Source organism: Dermochelys coriacea, chromosome 1 (genome assembly GCF_009764565.3).
Source record: "Dermochelys coriacea isolate rDerCor1 chromosome 1, rDerCor1.pri.v4, whole genome shotgun sequence".
NCBI classification, from domain to species: domain Eukaryota; kingdom Metazoa; phylum Chordata; order Testudines; family Dermochelyidae; genus Dermochelys; species Dermochelys coriacea.
The window spans coordinates 299,445,319-299,469,392 of record NC_050068.2 but is presented as its reverse complement, the minus strand read 5'-3'; the positions used below and the strand labels follow the sequence as shown (position 1 = coordinate 299,469,392).

General features: G+C 39.4%; 1 protein-coding gene across 8 annotated transcripts in view; it reads left to right on the top strand.

Moving 5' to 3' along the window:
• The window catches only part of CNTN1 (contactin 1), a 434,625-nt gene extending 425,775 nt beyond the window's left edge, over nucleotides 1-8,850 (top strand). For all 8 annotated transcript variants that reach the window (XM_038373409.2, XM_038373417.2, XM_043494720.1 and 5 more), the window contains one exon: nucleotides 7,493-8,850. In XM_038373409.2, the coding sequence (XP_038229337.1) occupies nucleotides 7,493-7,569 (77 nt within the window). In that variant the 3' untranslated portion in view covers nucleotides 7,570-8,850. The remainder of the gene's footprint in view (nucleotides 1-7,492) is intronic.
• Nucleotides 8,851-24,074: the final 15,224 nt, after the last annotated feature.

The following is a 24,074-nucleotide window of genomic DNA, read 5'->3' as shown; positions in this document are numbered from 1 at the left end:
AGTTCAGGGCTCCTCTCCTCCCTATCAGAAGGAGACAACATATTTCTGAAAGACAATCTCAAGCTCCATCCCAGTGGTATGAGCACTCTGGGGTGCCCTCACCTATACCATATGGTCCCTCTAATTGGAAATACTGGGGTCCATGGGCGGCATACTGCCAACAAGTCTCTAGGACCCTTAGCTCGCTCTCTCTCTCTCTCAAAAAGGCCTGATCCAAAAGAAGAGACCTTTGAAAACACGAGACAAGAGTAGACAAAGAGGTCGTGCCACTAAATAACATCTCTTCTTCATCCCTAGATGAAGATGAAGCAGTCATGCCTCCCCCACCATCCCTGGCGGAAAACTTCAAACTTCAAACGGTTTCAGGACCTCATTAAAAGGATAGCAGACTCCTTACAAATTCCAGTTGAGGAGGTTAAGGAGTTACAACATAAAATGCTTGATATTCTGCATATAACATCATCTTTCCAAATTGCACTACCTATTAATGAGCTGCTGTTGAACCCTGCAAAAGTAATCTGGCATACCCCAGCGACAATACCATCCACCTGTAAAAGGGCTGATAATAAATAGTATGTTCCATCTAAAGATTTGGAGTTTCTGTTTTCTGATCCCTCGCTCAACACCCTAGATATTAAGGCTGTAAATGAATATGTAAGGCAGCACCATGCTAAATCAATGCCATATGTTAAAGATCAGAAGTGTCTCGATTTATTTGCTCACAAATTACATTTGTGTTCGACACTGCAGTTTAAGATCTCTGACTAGTAGGCATTGATGGTGAAATATAATCACGCCCACTACTCAAAGTTCAATTTGTTTATTGAGCATCTGCCACCAGAGCAGAGGAACAATTCCAGGCAATCATGACAGAGAGTCAGCTACTCAGCAGAACATCTCTGCAGTCCTCTCTGGATGCCACTGACACAGCTGCTTTTGCTCTGTTTCTATGGCTGTAGTCATGAGAAGGGCCTCCTGGCTTCAGCTGTCAGGATTTCTGAGGGAGGTTCAAAATACAGTTGATGACCTTCCCTTTGATGGTTTAAAATTGTTTGCAGAAAATACAGACGAGTCTCTCTATATATTAAAAAACTCCAGGGCCACTTTGCGATCTCTGGAATTTACATGCCTGCACATAAAAGGAAATCTAGTAAGTCCCAGACAGCACAAAGATCTTGTTCTGCTCAATTCTTTAGCTCCCAGAGACCTTATCAACCCCAACGAAAGAGGCAGAGGTTCCAGATAAAGAGACCATCTGATACACAGACATCAGCCTTGAAACCCTCATTGCCAAAACACCAATTTTGTTGGGGTTATTGAGTGTTTGAGTTACCTTCCCCACTTTTTCCTTTCCAGCTGCAATGGTTCACAGCCAGTCCCCACAGCAAGGAAGACATTTCTCACTTCTGACAAGCTTGGGGGCATATCACTATGGACATATGGTTTTGGAGATCGTATCAGCAGGATATTCCATCCACTTTGCTTTCCTCCCTCCATCCAACCCCCCTTCCCTTTCCCTCTTCAGGAACTCCTTTTATAAATGCCTTCTAAAGCAGGAAATAGAGTCCCTTCTGAACCTTAGCAGTATAGAATCAGTTGGGAAGGAGATTTAGTCCAGGTACTTCCTGGTTCTAAAAAAGAAAAGCGGGTGGAGACCCATTCTACATCTAAGGCTCCTGAACAGGTTTGTGAGATACAGAAGTTCAAAATGGTGACACTTGCAGCAATAATACCATCATCTGATCTAGGGGATTGGTTCTCGGCCCTCAACCTACAAGATGCATATATCCATATAGCGACCCATCTCTCCCACAGAAGGTCCCTACATTTCACTCTAGGTCAAAACCACTTTCAATACAGTGCTTCCCTTTGGACTCTCTTCTACTCCCAGAGTGTTTTTGAAGTTCTGTCACTGGTAGTGGCTTACCTTCAAGAGAAGGAATCCCAGTATTTCCATACCTTGATGATTGGCTGCTAAAGGTTTGCTCCTACAGTGAGACCTAAGTGGCCACTCAGAAGTCTACAGAACTGTTTCTCAGCCTGAGACTGCAGTTAAACATTCAGACCCCACAGCTTGGCATTCATAAGAACCTGCCTCAATGCGGTAGCCACCAAAAGCCTTCCTCTCAACACAGAGGTTTACAACTCTATTGAATTTAGCCTTTATAGTCCAAATCGGCCCTCAGACATTGGTTAAAAACTGTCTTCAGTTGTTGCGATATATGGCAACTGGAACTTTTGTGATAAAACCATACATATTTGCAAATGTGCTGCAGAACTGTTTAACTGTCAAGCAAACACAACTTGTACAAACTACTCTCAGTTCCTACTGTTCCTACTGGAAAGAATCTCACAGCATTTGTGCAGGAATCTCTTTCACTCAGCGATTCCTAATGCTGATGATAACAACAGAGGCATCTCTGTTGGGATGGTGAGCGCATCTCAATATATTGCTCAAGGCAGGTGGTCATCTCATGAGAGCATTCTGCACATCACCTTTTTGGAACTCAGAGTGGTCAGCAATGACCGTCTTAATTTTATGCCATTGAGCAAGGGAAAATATGTGAAGATCATGATAGATATGTTATGCATGTTTTATAACAACCATCAATGGGGAGTAAGTACTCCCAGTTCTTCTTGAATCATAGAATCACAGAATATCAGGGTTGGAAGGGACCTCAGGAGCTCATCTAGTCCAACCCCCTGCTCAAAGCAGGACCAATCCCCAACTAAATCATCCCAGCCAGGGCTCTGTCAAGCCTGACCTTAAAAACCTCTAAGGAAGGAGATTCCACCGCCTCTCTAGGTAATCCATTCCAGGCTTCACCACATTCCTAGTGAAAAAGTTTTCCCTAATATCCAACCTAAACCTTCCCTACTACAACTTGAGACCATTACTCCTTGTTCTGTCATCTGGTACCACTGAGAACAGTCTAGATCCATCCTCTTTTGGAACCCCCTTTCAGATAGTTGAAAGCAGCTATCAAATGCCCCCTCATTCTTCTCTTCTGCAGACTAAATAATCCCAGTTCCCTCGGCCTCTCCCTCATAAGTCATGTGCTCCAGCCCCTAATCATTTTTGTTGCCCTGTGCTGGACTCTTTCCAATTTTTCCACATCCTTCTCGTAAATGCGGGTCCCAAAACTGAACACAGTACTCCAGATGAGGCCTCACCAATGCCGAATAGAGGGGAATGGTCACGTCCCTCGATCTGTTGGCATGCCTCTACTTATACGGCCCCAAATGCTGTTAGCCTTCTTGGCAACAAGGGCACACTGTGGACTCGTATCCAGCTTCTTATCCACTGTAACCCCTAGGTCCTTTTCTGCAGAACTGCTGCCTAGCCACTTGGTCCCTAGTCTGTAGCAGTGCATGGAAATCTTCCATTCTCAGTGCAGGACTCTGTACTTGTCCTTGTTGAACCTCATCAGATTTCTTTGGGCCTAATCCTCTAATTTGTCTAGGTTCCTCTGTATCCTATCCCTACCCTCCAGCGTAACTACCTCTCTTCCCAGTTTAGTGTCATCTACAAACTTGTTGAGGGTGCAATCCACACCATCCTTCAGATCTTTAATGAAGATATTGAACAAAACCAGCCCCAGGACCCACCCTTGGGGCACTCTGCTTGATACCAGCTGCCAACTAGACATGGAGCCATTGATCACTACCCATTGAGCCCGATGATCTAGCCAGCTTTTTATCCACCTTATAGTCCATTCATCCAGCCCATACTACTTTAACTTGCTAGCAAGAATATACTCAGGGACCAAGGGCCTGATCCTGCAAAAACACACACACACGAGTTACTTTAGTCATGGGATTCAACGTGTTTAAAGCGAGGCACATGCTTAAATACTTTGCAGAATCAGGGCCTGAAGTATAATCACTTTGAGATTATCTATTCTATTTTTCTATTCTACATAGGTTTTTATATCGTGGTCATCACCACAGTATTTAGAAAAGGTTCATCAAAAACTGAGACTTAATTTGTTTTCAATGTAGTTTTCTATAGAATTGGTTAGAGGAAGATTTTAAAGTTTTAAATTAAGCATTTTTAATCTCTCACTTTTTTCAAAGTTTGTGCACAAATTACAAACCAAAAGCAAATAGGAAATAAGGCACTTCTCATGGTGAACATTATCGCCACAAGACACATGATCTACACCTTCCAGAAAAGCATCTTTCTTAACTTAAAGAAACATTCCATAGCTGAGCCCAGCACAAGTAACACAAGCAGCTGCTGGAACTGGCAGCTTGTGGGCCAGACTCATCTCTCCTTCTGGCATGGAGACTGCGGGAAGATTGGGTAGCAACTTACTGTCCCTGCAACACAACCAGATGGGAGGTAACACAAGACCCATTTACCATCACCAGCACCACTCTCTGGCAGCTCAAGCTGTGCAGGGCTCCATCACTATCACTTTGAGTCTATCACTAAAAGGGCAGCCCTGCTCAGAAATCAGGTCCAAACTGAAAATAAGACAAAAACTGTAAATCAATAACAGTTTAGAGTGTTCAGCCCTTCAGAAGAAGCACTCAGCACATTTCAAGATTGAGCCTTTAACAGATGCTCTATTCATGGAGCAATGTAGAACTAAAATGTATGTAGTTTCACATTCATCATCTTCCTTTTATACCGAAGAAAACAAGCATATAGAAAATTCTATTTGAGTTGCACGGAAGTTTGTATGCACCTGAAGCATGCTATAAACTAGGAAATAAACTTTTTGAAAATATTCCAATCTTCATGTTATATTTAATTTTGACAGGTGGTCTGAGCCTCCACTCCTTGCTGGAGGTACCTTTCTCCTTGGTTGGGCACTGGGTCTGTTGTATGCATTTCCTCCAACTCCTCTAACATCCAAAGTGTGATCATGATAAGGAGACAAGTTCAGAGTTATTCTGGTGACTCTAACTTGGCCAAGACAGATGTGGTTTCTTACCTTGTCCAGTTAGATGCTTGTCAACCAATTACCCTCTAAGCAGTCCCTCATCTTCTCTCTCAAGATGCTGGTCAAATTTTTCATCCCATCCTCAGGGTTCTTTGCCTCAAATCACAGGTGATTGATGTTTCCTGGGGTTAGAAACAACCTGTTCTGAGGAAATAAGAAGAGTATTTTTACATAGTAGGAAGAAGTCTCCCCATAATACTTAGCTACAAAAGTGAATGAGATTCAATCACTGGTGTGACCTAAGACACCTTTCATCTCCATCCTGATTACTGTAAAATATACTAGATTACACCCTAGACTTGAAAAAGTCAGAGTTGTCTTTGAATTCCATTAGGGTACATTTGGCAGTCATTACAGCCCTCCATTTCCTGATACAGGGTTTTTCAGTGTTCACACATCAGATGATAGTGATTTTTCTCAAGGGCCTGGGCAATATTTTTCTATGAGTCACATGTCCTATCCCAATTTGGGATCCCAAGTTGGTGCTTAGATACCTTGCGAGACCTCCCTTTGAGCCACTGGTGACCTGTTCCCTTCTTGACTTATCTATGAAAACAGCCTTCCTGGTAGCCATTATTTTTGCTCTACATTGGGGAGATAAGGGCTCTGATGGTATATCCCCACTTCACAGTATTTTTCAAGGATAGGTCACATTGTGACCACATCCCAAATTATTATGGAAGGTGTCCTCCAATTTCCACATTAATCAGTCTATTCATCTTTCAGTTTTGTCTCCTAAACTACACCTGATTAAGGAGAATGCATTATTACATACCCTTGATGTCAGAAGGTCATTAGACTTTTAGTTGGCCAGGACTAAGCCATTTAGAAAAGCTCCCAGATTGTTTGCATCTATTGTGGATGGACATAAGGGATCTCGAATTTCCAAGCAGATTCCCTCTAGATGGACATCTGATTGCATTACCTTTTGTTATGAGTGCCATGATCTCTAACCTCATTCTAGAGTACTAACCCATTCAATGAGATCTTTCTACTTCAGTAGCTTTTCTTAAGAATGTTCCCATTGCTGAAATATGTAGAGCCACAACTGGGACCTCCATACACACCTTTTCTAAACATTATACAATAATTCATGACTCAGCTTCTGATGCTATGTTTGGCTCTACTATACTGTCTTCAATTTTGGACTTGACTGTGAAGCGCCTCCCCCCCTCCTTAGAGGGTACTGTTCAGTAGTCACCTGAAAAGGAGAACTCATAGGGACATGACTCACCCTGTGCAATAACTGTAGTTCTTCAAGATGTGTGTCTGTATGAGTGCTCCACTATCTGCCCTCCTTCCCCTCTGCTGTGGAGCATTCCAGTAGGAAAGGAACTGAGTGGGGTCACCCACGCAGCTCTAAATAGCCACGTTGCAGAGCACAAGGCAGAGTAGAGTGTATGTTGGGCCGAACGGGCACTGCTACCTAAAATCTCCAATCGAAGGCTCATGGAACACATGTGCACCTGAAGTGAAACATCCTTAGGGGGACACATCTCAAAAAATTAGTTACTGCATTGGGTGAGTAACTTCTCCTTTTAGGTTTGTTTAGAATTTAATGAAAGCATAGAGAGGGATACTAGATTAGGTGCTAAAATACAATGGAGATGAGCACAGAATAAAAATCTAGATAGACAGGGACTGACAGCACTGGATCCACCTTGAAGTCTTCTATCCATAGCCGAAGTACACCACCCACGACAACAGTGCAACCTTCTTCCACACTGCCCAACTAATCTACCTCAATCCTGATTTACAGGAACCATCTCGAGGGATGAGAGGATAGCTTGTTCTTCACCATTCATTCCTCCCCAGATTGACAGCAAGGTTGCCAGATAGAGTCATTTGTGGCTTTATAAAGTAGATTTTTTTTTACAGGAAGCTGGACCAAGACAACAAAAGTCATTGCACATAGTATCATTTTTATGCTTGGTATTTCAAAGCAAAATCACACAAAGACTGTAAACCGTCACTGAATATTTTTGTCCTAACATATTTATTTAAAAGAGACCATGTGATTTTTAACAGAAATATACACACAAATGCTGTACTGTTAGAGATTAGCCATCTGGACTTCATAATCCAGCAGGTAAACAAATGACCCAGGCTCTGTGACAGCTCTCAGGTTATTACTGATCATAACAACATTAACATTTCTGGAGGTATCTCTTTGCTTCATCACATTTCAAAGTGTCTGCTCATTTTGTTTTCACGTGTTTAAATATTTATTTTGACCTTTTGCCTCCTGGTATAGCCTCCTGGCTTGCTGTACCATCCAAACCAAAATACACCCATGTGATCTTAATGGCTTCACTGATTATATAAACATGCTGAATAAACAGCTCACACAGAATGAAAGACTGAGTCCTTAGTAATATTGTGGTGACTTTTATCCATTTTTAATTGTCCATACAGGTAGAAGATGCTTTGCGATGCACCAGCTGATTTTCAAGATCTCTCACCTTAAATAATTGCCTGCATCTAAATTTGTGGTGATCATTCACATAAAAACAAAATTGCAATATCTCTTTTATTTGTAGGTGCTGCTGGAGTATCATCTGGTCTTCTTGGCTTATTGCTGCCTGCCATTGGTGTCCTTGCCTACTTGGAATTCTGAATGTCTCCGGATTTATCTTGTCCTCAGCCCAGTGTAAAGGACACCCTTCAAACCTGTGAGGACGACTATTCTTTTTGACTCCTGTGGCACCATCTTAAGCCAAATAAATTACACTTTAAAAAATTACCCTACTGATTTACGATGAACTCTAAGAGGACTGAGGCATCCAGGAACTCCTCCATCAAGTGAATCAACTTTTGAAAGGATAAGAAATTATTTTTAACTTGTTCCGAAATGCCTTATAAAACACTTATTCTGATTTGTGACAGTTGCATGATTTGGTCCAATGGGGCAAGTTACAGTGTTAAAATCCAATAACATAGGCTGTACAGTGAAAGTAAAATCACCATACATAGGTGCTTTAACTTGAATAACAAATTGTGAAATATAATAGAGATTGAAATGTTGATTGTGTGTGGTAAATGTAAGAGTAATGACGTCTGTCTGTACTATCCTATATGTTTTGTGTACTGCATATTTTTGAATGTCCCTATCATCATTTATGAGATTTCACATTTTTAGGGATACAGTCAAAGCAAAAACACTGAATTCATTTTTAGAGTTTTTTTTCTTGAAGCAATTGAATATACTTTGAGAGCATTTGAAACTAGGTTCCATTACAAGGAATTTTTATTTTAGATGCATTTGGGGAGTTCAGTTTTGAATATTAACAGCAACATTGAATTATAAGGATTTTCCAGCCCTTTACTTCCTATAATGCAACATTTAAAAAAAATGCTCTTCAAACAAATTGTGTTTTTCTTAATTAGTAATAGATTATTTCAGTTTGATCACACAAAGAACATCAGTGGCAGCAGCATATGCAGCTTGATACCATTTCTTTTACTCTGCTCAGGAATTATTGTTTAAATAATTCAGTTATCGCTGATTTTAAGTGTGAAATTCTGGCTTTCATACAAGCAGCATAATTGCCCGTCCTCCCTCAAGATATTGGAAGAGCATGTTAAAAGTTCGAAAATGGAGTCCAGTATAGGATCAGCCACTGGAAAATTCAACGATAGAATGTTTAAGTTGTGTTTTAAAACTTGACACATTTATAATAATATGTTGAACCATATACAGTAAAATGGCAAAAATAAAGTAGCACAGTAACAAAAAATTATTCTGATTATTTTTTTATGCTGCAGATTCAAGTTTTTAGTGAAGCCCTGCAGTTGGAATAATATGCTTTTTTTTCAATAACTTGATATTATTCTACTGTTCCTAGTGCTGTAAATAAGAGTTTAAAAGTTCTTAGACTATTTCTCTGTCTGATACAATGCTGAAAGATATGAAGATGTTAAATGAAAGGCAGATCCCAGCTGATCTGATTCTAAATGTCACCTATGGCTTTTGCAAAAATGGAAGTCCAATAGGAGATAGAGAATGTTTTTGTTCTGACTGTGTCTACACTGTTTCCGTGGTTTTTTAAAAGTTGTTAAAGAAGTGCATATTTCTTTCTTTTTCCATCGTGTGCTGAGAACTTAGTCTGAGTGTGAATGTTGAAGAAACACGGTGATATTGAATCAGCTGGCTCAAGTAATAGTGCAATGTCTGATGCTTCAAGAATTATAAGCTTTGAATCATATTTTATTAGCACAACCTTGCTAGCTATTTAGAGATAGAGTTTATCTTTTTAGAACTGATGCTGTAGAGGTCCATAATAATACTATTTACATGAAGCAAGAATAGGCCTATTAATACTTTACATCCCTTTCTTTAATTTGTATGATTTTGTACTATATATTTACCTGTAAACATTTAGAGTCTTCATTAAGAAATATCAATAATACTATTTTAGTTTAATTTTAATTTTGTTCCGAGATTAAACTTTTTTAAATAGGTGAAAGTGATAACTTCTCTATAGAAGAATGTCAAAAGTTGTAAGAGCACCCTGAATTTCATAAACTGTATAGTTATTTGAAAGAAAAATGAGCTGTTTTCATGCGTAACAGAAACTAAAACTCTGTAAGCCTTCTGTACAAAAGATTGTTTTATTTTGTTTTGGTTTTTATGCAGTATCACTCATTTTTATATAATGTACAACCACAACTAAATCTTTTGCCAAATGCATGATTGCCTTTTGCTTTTCTAATGTATGATATAAGAAGCAAAACTGTTTAATTTTTGGATGAAAATGATCTGGAAGGTAAAACCACTTTTTTTTTTAAATCTGTAACACAGATGAGCTAGATTACAACATCTCATACTGATCTGGTAATTCCAGATTTTTATTGTTTTACACAACTGTGTAAACAGGGACCTTCCGTTTCAAACTGTTGTCAACAAAACTAACTAATGTATCATCTGCTTTAAAACGCAAGGTTCATAATTAAAGTTTAGATAGACACATTTGTTGTTTCTTTATACTTCAGGAAACTTGATATTAATATTACTTAATACTGATGAATTTTGAATTTGTTTTAGTTACTCTTTCTCTTATATTTTTTAATTTAGTAGAGCAGAACCATGCTTTGTCCTTTTTAAGAATGAAAAATAAATTATAATTAAATAAATGGATTAATGTTACTCAAGATGTAAAAGCTGTCTTTTGAATTTAACAGGAGATTTAAAAACCCAGTGGCTCTTTATTGTTTTGCTTAGTGAAAAATGGTGTGAAGAAACACCATTTTTACAGCTTTAATAGCGGAAACGTTCTATTGTGAAAGATTTTTGGAGCATCACAGGAGTCAAGGGTTAACCAAGAAGAACAGCTGTGATCAGTAATGTTTCCCGTTCCAACGGATTTATTACCAAGAGATCCATTTTCTAAAGCTGATCAAAAGGAGCTGAGTTTGGCACTGATGTACACCTTGTGCAATCCCACTGATTTCAAGAGGTGATATCAGATGTAAGGGCTTCATCTGGTGAGATGCTAAGTGCCTCTTGAGAGGCAAATTCAGCATCTCATTGGGTTTGAATTAATATCACTAAATGTGGCAATAGGAGAACTAGCATCTTTGTCAGTGAAACTGGTAGTCATTTTGCAAATTTGTGTTCCTTTTTCCATTCTTGAAACTGCTGGGAGTTTTGCGTTTCCAACAAAGAAAGTAGGAGTCTGTCAGAGAAGTGTTCTTAATCTTTGTACAGTAAAATAGGAAATAATCTCCAGTCAATCCAGTGTGAAATATGAACAGATCACTAACAGTAATTATTCCTTTGTGAAATAATGAGCAAAGGAGTAGCCATATTGTCATCCTGATGGTATACATCAAGACAAGATCAAAGCTGCAGTCAGAGATACAGGGAACAGGAGGCTTCCATTGCTCTTGTTTGTTTTATCCTGATCTTTTTTGGTTCTCCAAACTTCTGGGCTTGTGGTAATACACGAGGAAAACCTTCATACTCTTACAGCATTGAGAGTCTGTGACTCAAGATCTGATGTTTCTGGCTTGATTGTGTCATGGCTGATTTCTTATTGGAAGTATCATTAAAATAACAGCACCAGGTATTCCACAGATGTTTCAATGAAGCTTTTGAAAGTTCCAAGTATTTTTATTTTTAATTCTGCTTTGGAATTTCTGTTTCAACTCACTGTAAAAACTCTGATTAAGGAGATTTTTCAGTAGCTATGTAAGACAGGAGTAAAAAATATAGCAATTTTCATCAGTTGTGTATCCTGTAACCTACATTTCACCTTTCATATAGGCCTTTCAGTGGAACTACTCTACCTGTACTAGGCTATCAAAGCCACAACAGAACCTTCCTTTTTGTTCAGACAGCAGGAATAACTCACACAAACTGCCTGGTCACCTCCCTCAGATTATTTCTCCAATGATGCTTGAGTCCTCTTTTGTTTCTCTGCGGCTACTTCCCCCAGTTGTGTCATACAGCATTTCTTTTCATTTTTCAAGAATACATAGGAAAAGGGGAATCTCAAAAAGGGCCATGATTTACATAGACAAAACATGAAAATCTAAAAATACCTTTCATATTTCAATTAGAAAGGGTGCAATTTTTTCTATTCAATGTATACTTTTTTTTTGTTTGCTATTTCCGTGTATCCAGTCCAATCAAGCCTGGCCTGAAAGATGTCTTGAAATTCCCTTGAAAACTTCTCCCTTACTTCAAGTGGCGATGACTCTGGTCCCTTCTTTTGGATAATATGGTATGACTGACAAACCATGGAGATGATGCCAATCCCTTCCCCCAGACGCCACCTAAGAGATATTTAGCAACTCCTATTGAATGATTGTACCCAAGCTTCACTGAACTGGGGAAAAACAGACACCTGTCTTCTCTGCTCTTTGGTCTGCAGTGCTGCTTCTACATCACTTGACCAGCTACATGTTACAGCCTAGTTTTCAGAAGATTCAGTTAGTGTTTAAGGCCCAATGGTAATAGTCATTTTCACTCTTTTTAAAATATGTTAATTATAGAGCTGGGCCAAAAGGGGAACCGTTGAGTCCAAGCCTTCACAACTTAGAGGTTCCAATACCATGGTACCCAAGGCCAAGCCAAACCCAACACTGATTTTGTCCTGTTACAGTTTGTAAAATACACCTTTTATAATATATATGTATTGAATTCTATAGCTAACGGGATCATGCCAGGGCTTGGTATTTTTATAGGTTAATTTTTTTTAACTTTTGTTACTAAAAATTCCAATAGAAAATTAAAACTCCTATCTGTCTAATTACAAAGAGCTTTCTCCTTTCACCTCCTGTTCCCATTGGTTTGCTATTGAATGTTTTTCAAGAGGACTGAGCATAACTTAATAATACCTCCTCACACATCCCTATACATTACCCGGCTGAGAAATAGCAGAGAAGAGAATAAGGAGTCAAACATTCCCCAGCACCACAGCTGGCTGATAGCTCAGCCATGAAGCACCCACTACAGCTGAAAAGAACCCCCTATCTACAGGTAGTCTGAGGATTGGAGTTAACACAGCTTCCTGCAATCAATCCTCCACCTCCCTCCCCATCTAACACATTTTTCTGACTGAGCCGCTCAGCCCCAAGATGCAGCTATTGCAGAGTTATTAGAAAGCCAGCGGTAGCCTTCACAGGACTGGTATGTGTGGGAGACCATATCCACAGAAGCCCAGTGAGTATAATTGCATATAGTCCTTACCCACTTCTAGGACTTCACCAAGGAGAGGCTGAGCAGACACTCCTTGTCCCACCATGTTTACCTAGCTATGCCCAGTTTATTCACACTGTTGCAGAGCTCCTCTCCACTTTGCCTCCAGGCTTCATTTGTTGTTTGCATCTGCTAATTTTTTTAATGCTTTTATTTGACAACTGAACACCTTCCGCTTCCCCTGCTGAGGGCTCTATGTAGGGCCAGTTCTATTTGTGCCTTGGAGGGTCTTGTTAGAGTTTCTATTCTGTTTCACCTTCAGGTATAGATATACTGCACGTGGACTTCCAGTCCTTGTCTCTCTTTAAGTTCTCAAAAGAGGAAACTTTTAAAGGCACAAAGAGCAGTTAGGTGTCCCACTCCTGGGATTATCTTCTTATAGTCTTCACCATTATTGATTGAATTCTCACAGTGGTATTGAGTATACAGAGCTACTGCACACAGGAGTGGGGGAAATTACATCCCAGATTTTGGGATGTGGATTCTCTTCTCAGGCCAAAGAGATACAAAGAGCTTTTTTAGTTTAGCCTTATTTTGATCACCCAATGGTGCTGTTTATAAGTTGCAGTCAAGATCTTTTGTGTTAGGGTGTGCCTTTTACTGTACAGAAGCCCAAGTTTTAATCATTGCTTGACTATGCTTATTACTGAAATTCTCTAACAAATAGTATTTGCACTTATAGGAAAACTTTAAATGATCTCTGTGATGGTGGTTAAATCAGCATCCCCATTACACAGATGGGAGACTGAGGCATGACACATTGTGGCAAAGCCCAGTGACCTAACTCTATTTCTGCCTGTAACTGTTAGGCCACATTGCCACCCTCTAATGAAAGTGCACACACTGACTTCATGCAGGGCTGTTCCCTCAAATAATTGCTTGCTGTGGCACATTTTGTAGAAAGAACAAAATCCAATACTAACAGTATAACAGATGGATATCAGATTCTTTTCCTTCCACATTATTATGCAGGTTACAAATGTACAAAATAGGGTACAGTTTCAAAGAGGGAAGCAGGATGTGTACATGCAAAGCTATTTGAAAAGGGATTTTGCTGATGCAGCAGAGCTCTTATGCTTAGTAATTAAACTACCCAGAGTTATCCTGTTTCCTTTCGTAGAAATTATGTTCATGAAATTGTGTTGACTCAGCACAACAAGTTTTCTGTGCTGTCTGGGTCAGTGCAGGAAGTCAACAGTTTTCTGTTATAAATCTGCATTCTTCAGTAAGAACTCCTGTATGTCAGCACTGTGATAAATACAGTTCTTTATTGAACCATGTCACCTAGGAGTAAAGTGATCCAGAGTTCTGCAACATATGGTAGGTCCTCCATGGATTGTCCTATAGCTTAAAGAAGTGGCAGAATCTAGCCAAGTACTCCATGAAGCTAGCCTTTAATCTTTGTCAAAACAGGTTATAATCCTACCACTCATATTTTAAATGACAAGTCACTTCCGAGAGAAAATATTTTGCTTCTCATTGGGAGAAGAGATTGGTTTCTGTTGAGCTGGCACTTTAGCTGATGTATTGAATGTAACACATTGATGAAAGTGAAACTTGAGTAGCCAACCATTGGCTGAGCTCTGGAAAGAAGCTCTTTTGTCCTACCCAATAAATCCAGCATGCAACTAAACATTCCCACAATGACTGGCCTTCTAAAGGAAGGACTTGTAAAGCCCATAATGTATAGCTCTTCAATATATGCCATTCACATCATCACCCCCAAAGCCGTTGTATGATACTATGGTTAATGCTGGCAAAGATACAGTGTGCTGAAGCTGAGACTATGTCTACTTTGACTTGAAACTTTAAGACCTCTTAGCCAATAGTATTGTTTGGAGCCGATCCAAACTAGTGGGAGGTGGGGGGATGATAAAATGAATACATTGTATAAGCATGTAAATGTGTGAATCATGTCTATAACTGGGCTCTCGAGTGAAAGCATCTGAATGAATCTGACAAAAGTAGCAAGAGAAAAGGTAAGCTCTGCATTCTGCTTTGTGGTGGTTTTTGAAAACCCACTTTAAGCTTTGCAGCACTGACTATTGCAGCCAAGAGCAACATAGAAATTGGCTGCACCTTGCCCTGTTCAGCTGAAGTTTCCATCATTCACATTGGGGCACAGTGGTTTCTGCTGTACTGCAGATTCTGGTGATAATTCACAGTGGAGTGCAACAGAAGGGAGGAAAGAACACTTTTTATAACCAGTCATGGAGTGAGCATCTTTAATTGTTCCACTAATTAGGCTGCCTCAGCCAAACACATGCTTAATAAAGCAAAATCTAAAATTGTACAGAGATTTGCAAAAAGAAAAGGAGGACTTGTGGCACCTTAGAGACTAACAAATTTATTTGAGCATAAGCTTTCGTGAGCTACAGCTCGCTTCATCGGATGCACTAACATGGCTGCTACTCTGAAACCTGTAGTGAGATTGTTTCTCTTTCAATACTTCCATACATGTAAGTGTAATAATCTTCTCTTTCAGGTGTAATGATGCCAAAACGTATCTTTCCTACTTCAAATAGCATTTTGTGCTATATTGTTATCTTTGACTTGATATTTTTAATCAGTAAATTGACTAGATTAAATTCTTCATTCCTTCATCAATGTAGAAGTAGAAAGGTTATTCTACCTCTGTATTTGGCACTGCTGCTGGAATACTCCAGTTTGGCATCCATAATTCAAGACGATGCAGGTAAATTGAAGGGGGTTCAGAGAGGAGCCACTAGAATGATTAAAGGATTAGAAAACATGCCTTATCGTGATAGAAGCAAAGAGCTTAACCTATTTAGCTTAACAAAGAGAAAGATAAGGAGTGACTTGATTACAGTCTTTAAACATCTTCATGAGGAACAAATATTTAATAATGGGCTCTTCAATCTAGCAGAGAAAGGTATAACACAATCCAGTGGCTGGAAGTTGAAGCTAGATAAATTCAGACTGGAAATAAGGTGTACATTTTTAACAATGAGGGTAAATAACCATTGAAACAATTTACCAAAACTCATGACAATTTTTACGATCTGCTCTAAGAATTAGTTTGGGGAAGTTTTATGGCCTGTGTTATAAAGGAGGTCAGATAAGATGATCACAGCGGTCCCTTCTGGCCTTGGAATCTATGAATTTATTTTAATAAAAACATGATGTCCCAGAAGACTTGGGCACTTGTATTATTTTGAACTTGGCCAACATGTATTATTTTGTTACTTGACTGGTTTCAGAATATCAATGCTCATCAATTCTACTGTTAAGAATGGGATAACCTCACCCCTTCTGGCCAGCATTCTACTCCTGTTCTCAGGCCTCTGGCTAAAATAAACTGAAAGAAGGTATTTCCTGTGTCCAAAATATGTAACTTTTTTCCTGAAAGAAAAATGAAACTTGTGAACTCAGACAAAGGAGTTGGTAAACATTCCAGCAAAGAACTTAGTTTCTGGTCAATCTCAATTGCAAAGCAGTTGAGGCCACAGGACACAGGCTAAGGAAGAGCTTCAGTGTAAAGCAGCTCAAGAGATTCTGCAAGCAATTAAGCCTCACAGAAAGTGCTGATTAATAAAACAGTGGAAACGGAAACACATTTACTTGTCTCAAGCACCCACATAGACTTCCTCCAAAAATGTTTGAGGCAATGAGTTCTGCATCAGGGATTTGGAGGGTCAAGAGCACATTTCTGCTTAGGAAAAAAAACTGCAAAAGATGTTTTCTATCTTGCATCTAAAACTGAAAAATAGATTAAAGTGATTCAGCATCAGAATCATGGATGTTCTAGAAGGATCTGAAATAACATGGGCTTAAAGTTATTTAACTTTAAGATTAAATGCTGTGCTGGAGTGGGGACTACTGCATGATTTCTGTTTAAAGTTAATAACAGAATTGATGGCCAGGATGATTGTATTTAATTGTACATGGTAGGACAGCAAAAACAAAACAAAAAACAACACAACACTTAAGAATGGATGCTCCAATAGATATGTACCTAACTGTGGAACATGGATGTGTTAATAAAGGAAGTGATGTCACTGGAGAAAAACAAACAGAAAAGGAGGCTGATAATTTATAAAGATATTATAAAAATCAAAGAGAAAATTAACATTTTAGAAATTAACTAACTAGAAATGTGTGAATAATTGCACATAAATCCAATAATAATGCTTTATATCAGAGGTAATGACACCCACAGAGGATTAACTTTAGCAATGCAAAACTAAAAGGAAACAAAATTCCATTCATGATATTAAAAAAATGTTACTGGACAAACCATGCAAAAAATCTCATGAGAAATAAAACATGGTTGTCAAATTTTATATAAAACTTTGCAGCCCAGAGAGTCCCACTTAAGAACTGCAATTCATCGTCATGTGAATAAAATTCCCCTGCTATGTTTATTTCAGGAGACTGTTGCTCTTTCTTCCAGATTAAGGAACACACTTCCTGAGCTGTTTCACAAAGCAATCATTCTGAATTTAAATCCCTCCTCTATACCCACTCCTCCTGCAGTGCTAACAAGAAAGCAGTCAGCTACTTACCTATTTATTTATCTTATGAGCAAATTTCTCATTAATGTACAAGCACAGGAGTGGTGTACGGACACTGGAATTGCAGCTGGAAAATTGTGGGGGGAAGTACAAAGGGGTCAAATTGTGGATGGAGATTGGGGGATGGGAAATGTATGTAACTTTAAAAATGTACAAATAAGTACAAATGTACAAAGTGCCTGATCACTTTGTTTGCACACTGTATTACTTTCCCCACCATTCCCTATGGCTTTGGCATTATAAATTATGTGCTGTTTGGGCCAGATTAATGGAATGCACTTAGCATAATTCTGGCACTACCGCAATCTTAGATAGCACTGTCAGAAAAGTAGTGGAAGACATTCAAGAGATTGAAAAATGGGGAAGCAGCTGGTTCAAGTGGTTTCCTTATAGCAGTGTATAAAGCCTTACAAATTCAACTGGCTCTAATATCAAACAAAGTGTGTACAGATTCATTAGCCAGTAACAAATTATCAGCCATTATGTAAAATGCTAACGTGACGAATTTGGAGCTGCTCTGTAATGATTTAGAATATTGTGTGTTGATCTGGCTATTTAGGTGTGTTCTGTATGACTCTATTGGTTTAATTCAACAGGTGTCTGTCTGAAGAAACAGGCAGGAAGGAAAAGAATGGTTCAAAGTAGCAGTTGTTGGTGCTGGAACTATTAGCTTTGATTTCACTTGCAACTCAAGCAAACCTGCACAACTGATTTGGATCAAGAAAGGTCAAAGCCTAGGAACACAGAAGAACTATAGCAGGATTACAAGGGACATCTTTTGAGAGAAAGGCAGGGAAAACAGACTGGCACACATGGACTCGCTAGGAGTCTCTAAAGAAGTTAGGCCTGCCTACGATACCATCCCCTTTACATAAGAGAGACACGCACGTAGACTATTGTTTTAAATCCTTTTTTCTCTAATGCTTTGTTCCTACTGCTAAAACAAACAATTATTTTAAAAAGGCTGTCTGGTTACTGTATGCCTCTGGTCAGACTCCCAAAGGAAGGAATTGCAGCTGCCCAAACTCAACCAGAGCGGCAGGGTAAGCACGGTTGTTACAAAGGGTACAACAGCCCAAGGGTCAGTGTAAGAGTGGAAGAATTACAAAATTCTGTGGCAGAAGTAAAGATACAAAGCCTAAGGCTTGAGGGGGTAGCTTAGAGACACCAGAAAGGGGACAGAGGAGGTTCAACCACCCTGGAACCATGACATATCGTATGCCAGAAAGATGGAAGACACAAAGTAGAATGTAATAGCTTCCACTCATTGCTCTATTGAATGCAGATCTAAGAAATACAGTCGAAAAGCTTGAACAGGTGCTCCTTAAAAACATTAATATTGACCAAGTGGGATTTGTAAAAGTAGATATAGATATCAGCTATTGTTTATATACTACTGGAATGGGGCTTATCCTAGTATAATTTTATCACCAGGTACAGGAAGACTCTTTTGATTGCATCAAAAAAGGTGGGTTCATTTGTGAGATGCAATGATTAAAATGAGATTTAGATATTATTAAATATTTGTAATTAAGTAACTCAAGCAATTTAAACTTCATTGATCTTATCAGTAAGTATTCACTGAAACAAATACAAGCAGTTTAATTGAGTATGGACACCTGTGATAAATGAAGGCGAGGCTAGGAGGAGTCCCTTTTATGGACACCCAGCCAGCCATTAGCTATAAAATCCCTCTTAGTAGCTGTTCTCTAATCGCTCTACCAGTCAATGGTTAAAAAGTCTCACTGCTATGCCTAGGTAATAGGAAGTGAATGGGCACCTGGCCAAAAGAGCTAATGGGAAGGCTAGAACTTTTTAAAATTAAAAAACGACTCCCCTTTTGTCTGTCTGTGTGGTGGCTCTTCTAGAGAAACAGGACAGCATTGCCAGCAGATCGAGAGACGTGATCATTCCCCTCTATTCGACATTGATGAGGCCTCATCCAGAGTAATGTGTCCAGTTTTGGGCCCCACACTACAAGAAGGATGTGGAAAAATTGGAAAGAGTCCAACACAGGGCAACAAAAATGATTAGGGGGCTGGAGCACATGACTTACAAGGAGAGGCTGAGGGAACTGGGATTGTTTAGTCTGCAGAACAGAAGAATGAGGGGGGATTTGATAGCTGCTTTCAACTACCTGAAAAGGGGTTCCAAAGAGGATGGATCTAGACTATTCTCAGTGGTACCAGATGACAGAACAAGGAGTAATGGTCTCAAGTTGCAGTGGGGGAGGTTTAGGTTGGATGTTAGGAAAAACTTTTTCACTAGGCAGGTGGTGAAGCACTGGAATGGGTTACCTAAGGAGGTGGTGGAATCTCCTTCCTTTGAGGTTTTCAAGGTCAGGCTTGACAGAGCCCTAGCTGGGATGATTTAGTTGGGGATTGGTCCTGCTTTGAGCAGGGGGTTGGACTAGATGACTTCCTGTGGTCCCTTCCAACCCTGATATTCTATGATTCTATGAAGCTTGGGGCCAGGTATGAAAAATCTTCAGTATCATACCTAGAAACTACTTATTTGAACCCCAGGTATGTAAGTAGATCAGGAAATGTCTAGGAAGATGTGATAAGGTTTATCTCTCTTTATTTCTTTATGGCTTGTGGACTCCTCTGTGCGAACCCCAAGTGCTTTTGTTTTGCTTGTAACCTTTAAGGTGGACCTCAAGCTATTCTTAATGCTTAATCCTTGTAGGTTTTTTTTTAAATCTAGCCAATGCCTCAATTCCCAGATGTATTTTCTTCTTTTTTTTTAATTAATAAATATTTACCTTTTTTAAGAACAGAATTGGATTTTTGTGTCTTAAGAGTTTGTGCACATGTTGATTAATTAGCTGGTGGCAACAGCTGCTTTCTTTTTTTTTCCTCAGCTCTTCCCCAGAGGGGGGTGTGAAAGGGCTTGAGGGAACCACACAGGAAGAAATTCCCAAGTGCGCCTTCCTGGGTTCTCAAAGGGGTTCTGCACATTGGTGGTGGAAGCATCTATCAAGCCAAGGTCAGAGAAAAGCTGTAACTTGGGGAGTTTAATACCAGACTGGAGTGGCCAGTATTAATTTTTCAAATCCTTGTGGGCCCCCACCTTCTGCACTCGAAGTGCCTTGACAGCACCCATCAATAGTATCCATATCTCTGCTTCATTTTAATATTTCTTTGGAGCTCCTTGTAAACATGGTTTATTCAAACAAAAATAGCTACAAGACTGGGCTAACTGGATTAATGGGAAAAGGAGATTTTTATACATGCACAGAGCCCAATTAACTTAAACTGAGCTCCACAAAGGCACAAAAGTACTCCTGATGGGCTTTCAACAGCTCTGTGTTCTGAGTAAAGCTAGTCAGGAATTTTTCAATCTAATATTTTTTGTCAGAAAATGTTGACTTGTCGAAACCTTCTTAGGTCCAGGATGGAAGAAGAGAGAGAATTGCCTTTTGGTTAGGTCACTCACCTATGATATGGAAAAACCCAGATTCAAATCCCTCCTCTTCTCAACTCAGAGCAGGAACTTGAACTTGGTCATCCTAATTACCAGAAGAGTGACTCAGCCACTAGGCTATTAGCTAGCCTAATCATACACTCTCTTACGCTTCCTTCCCCTACCCCCAAATATTTTGAAAGGTCTCGTTTTTGTTCCAATATGGAACAAAACTAAATTTCTAAACCTCGATTATTTTTTCCATGAAATGGAATCCTTGTTTTCCATCCACCTCAAATTCTGATTCTCTTTGCTAATGAAATCCTCCATCTGTTTGCAGACTTGCAGCTTATACACAGAATAGTTTTTACTAGATAAGATATAAATCCTACTGCAGTGCACAGACAGAGAAAATTGGCATCTGAGTAAAGTACGCCTGTAGTTCTTGATTAGACTGTTTGACCATTTTTTGCTCCTGTGTTGCTTCCTTTTGAAAGAGTTAGGCAGAGCAGTCAAATAATAGTTTTGCTGTTGATGGAGTTACTCTGGCTTTTCACTGGTGTAGCTGGGAGCAGAATTTAGCTAGTGCAAGTGTGCCCAGTTTAGGTGTACAGAGCCCCATCTTCATGTGAATTTACAGCTTTTATCTCTGTGTTTAACTTTTCTCCCAATCATTATAGAATGTGTCCATTAATTATTCTTTACTGTGTATACTCAATGTTCATTTAAAATTAATTAATATATTTAAAATGAAAATGTTTGTGGTATTTAAAAAAGAAATTTCTGAATTACGAATGTTAATGTTGCTGTCTATTAAACATAAAGAATTTTCTGAAGGGAAGTCTTTAAACCAGGCTTTGGTAGTAAGTGATGGCTACTGACATTTAATACATTAATTATTATCAAATATTCATCATTAACTATAATAATGATTCACCTCGTGAAGTGTTTTGTGGTTGCAAATCATAGCATTTAGAACAATTGCAGTCTGCCCTTCTAAAAGATAATGTAGTAGTACAGTAGCAATCAGGAATGATGTACAATTAGTTGCTCACTGCCAAATAATGAGATATTTTTCTCCAGTTAAAACCTAGAACATTCCAGGAGCTAATAATGGAAGCCATTTCCCTGAAGAATTGCAGTTCTATTGTTTTTTAATTATTTGTACCTAAGGTTAGTGTTAAACATCCAGGTAGAGTCATTCTTTGGCTAAACATATATGCAATACTTACTAAATCATTATCTATGCACTGGATTAGCTGACAAACAATAAACCATTGTAGCGATTTGGCTGAAGAGGAAGGAAGTGAAATAAACCACATTTTATATTCTTTTCATCATCTTATTTATTTAAAATAGTTCCTAGAAAGGAAAATGCAGAGGCTGATCCTGCCTAGAGGCATTTATAACAGGTTTTTATGATCTGTTATTCACTATAATCCAGTATTCTTAAAACAGGAACATGGCAACTATAGGCTGCCAACATTATACAGCCACAAGAATTACTTTCTTCAGTTAAAATATGTTAATTCTCTAAATTTTACAACATTTTCATATCTTTACAACAGATATTTTATCTTCCCCTTTTTTTCACCATTACATTAATGTAACATTCTTTTAATTAAAAAGCCATTTTCTGGGAAGTTCTGAAAGCCCCAGGAGAATTATCTAGTTCCTACTCTAAGGAAAAATAGCAAGAAAAGTAAATGTTCTTTTCCAAATGATTGCACGTGTGCATTCCACCCTTGGTGTCTGTGCATCCAGACCACAGCCAGTGGAAATTTTTGTAGTGGTGCCTGTTGTGCAGCTCGAGCTCCCCCAGCTGCCATGCGTCACTGCGTGAAGATATAAAGGGCAGAGAAACTTCTAACATCCCTCAGTTCTTTCTTACCTTCTGTGAAAGTCATTGGAGCCCCTGTTCAATTCCAGAACAGTTTTCTCTCTCAGCTTGGTGTACAACATTGTGCATAATATAGTTAGTAACATTATGACAGGTTTCAGAGTAGCAGCTGTGTTAGTCTGTATTCGCAAAAAGAAAAGGAGTACTTGTGGCACCTTAGAGACTAACAAATTTATTTGAGCATAAGCTTTCGTGAGCTACAGCTCACTTCATCGATGCAATGCTGTAGCTCACGAAAGCTTATGCTCAAATAAATTTGTTAGTCTCTAAGGTGCCACAAGTACTCCTTTTCTTTTTTAGTAACATTAGTAAGTTTTAGTTGTGTTTTTTAAAAAAAATAAAAAAAGGATTTTTTTTCAGCTCTGATATTTTTCCTCATTTCAGGATTTCTGCTAATGGCACCAAGGTTTGCACCAATCACTGGGCTTCAAGCCATGTGCTTCTTGCTTGAGGCCTATGCCAGTGAGTGCCTGGCACAATAGCTGCCTGAAGTGCCTGGGTGAAACATGTAATATACTGGTGCCAGATTTGCAGTCCATTCAAGCAGAGAATGAAAAAGGATAGGGAGACTACGTTGAAATGCCTGTTGCTAGAGACAACCCTCGGGCTACCATTGGAGCCATCCTGGTTCAACGTGATGCCAAGTACTGCAGTTCCAGTGAGAAGCATGCCTCCAGCATTATCAAAATCCTGGAATCTATCTCCCTCACCTGTGCCAAGAAAAAAATATAAGACTTCAAAAGAGGCGCCAACCAGGTACAGATCTCCACCCTCCAAGTTTAGTAAGAATGAAGAGAAGGAGTTGAGTGCACCTGAAATCTAAGCATACCTCCGAATCAGAGCCACATTATGGATGATTGTCCAATCTATGCTCATCCTGGAGGTGTCACAGCTATTCACCTGGCTACCCTCTCTGCTTTGCTCAGCGCTGCTCTGGATAAGAGACCTTAAGAGCCAACTGTAGTTACACCATTGCTTTCACTGTTCCACTATCACCATACAAAAGACGTTGTGTCTAAGTTAGCACAGTTGGCTTTGGCACTGCAAAAAGCATCATCAAGCCCCAGTGCCAGAAGCAGCACCATCAACTTCATCGGTACTGCAACATGATACCCTCAGTACCGATTCCCCAGAGGAGTTTGCAAGCAGCAAGAAATCTGCTCTGCCTCTCGGTTTCGGTTTCATCAGTGCAAGATTCAGATCCCTTGGCACCATTGCCCCATCTGGTACCAACAGTTCAACCTATTGTACCACAGCTGCCTATTTCCTGGTCAGATGGCCCTTCGGTCTGGTGCAAGGGGAAGCCTGCATTGCTGGCAGTGCTTGTCCAACTCCCGGTTCTCAGCACTGGTCCCCAGAACTGACTAGATAGATCCCTTAGTGGCCAGAAGGAGGACAGTTTTCATCATCAGCCTTGGATGTAGGATCTTACATCTCACAAGTCTGAAGCAGGACCCACCAGTCTCCTCATAGATCCTCTCCCCTAGCCTACCATTGTGACCCCACAATGGGAGCTTCCATGGGAATATATGGCTGGGTCATTGAGGTCTGTCCCCATATCAGTGACCATTTTGAAACCC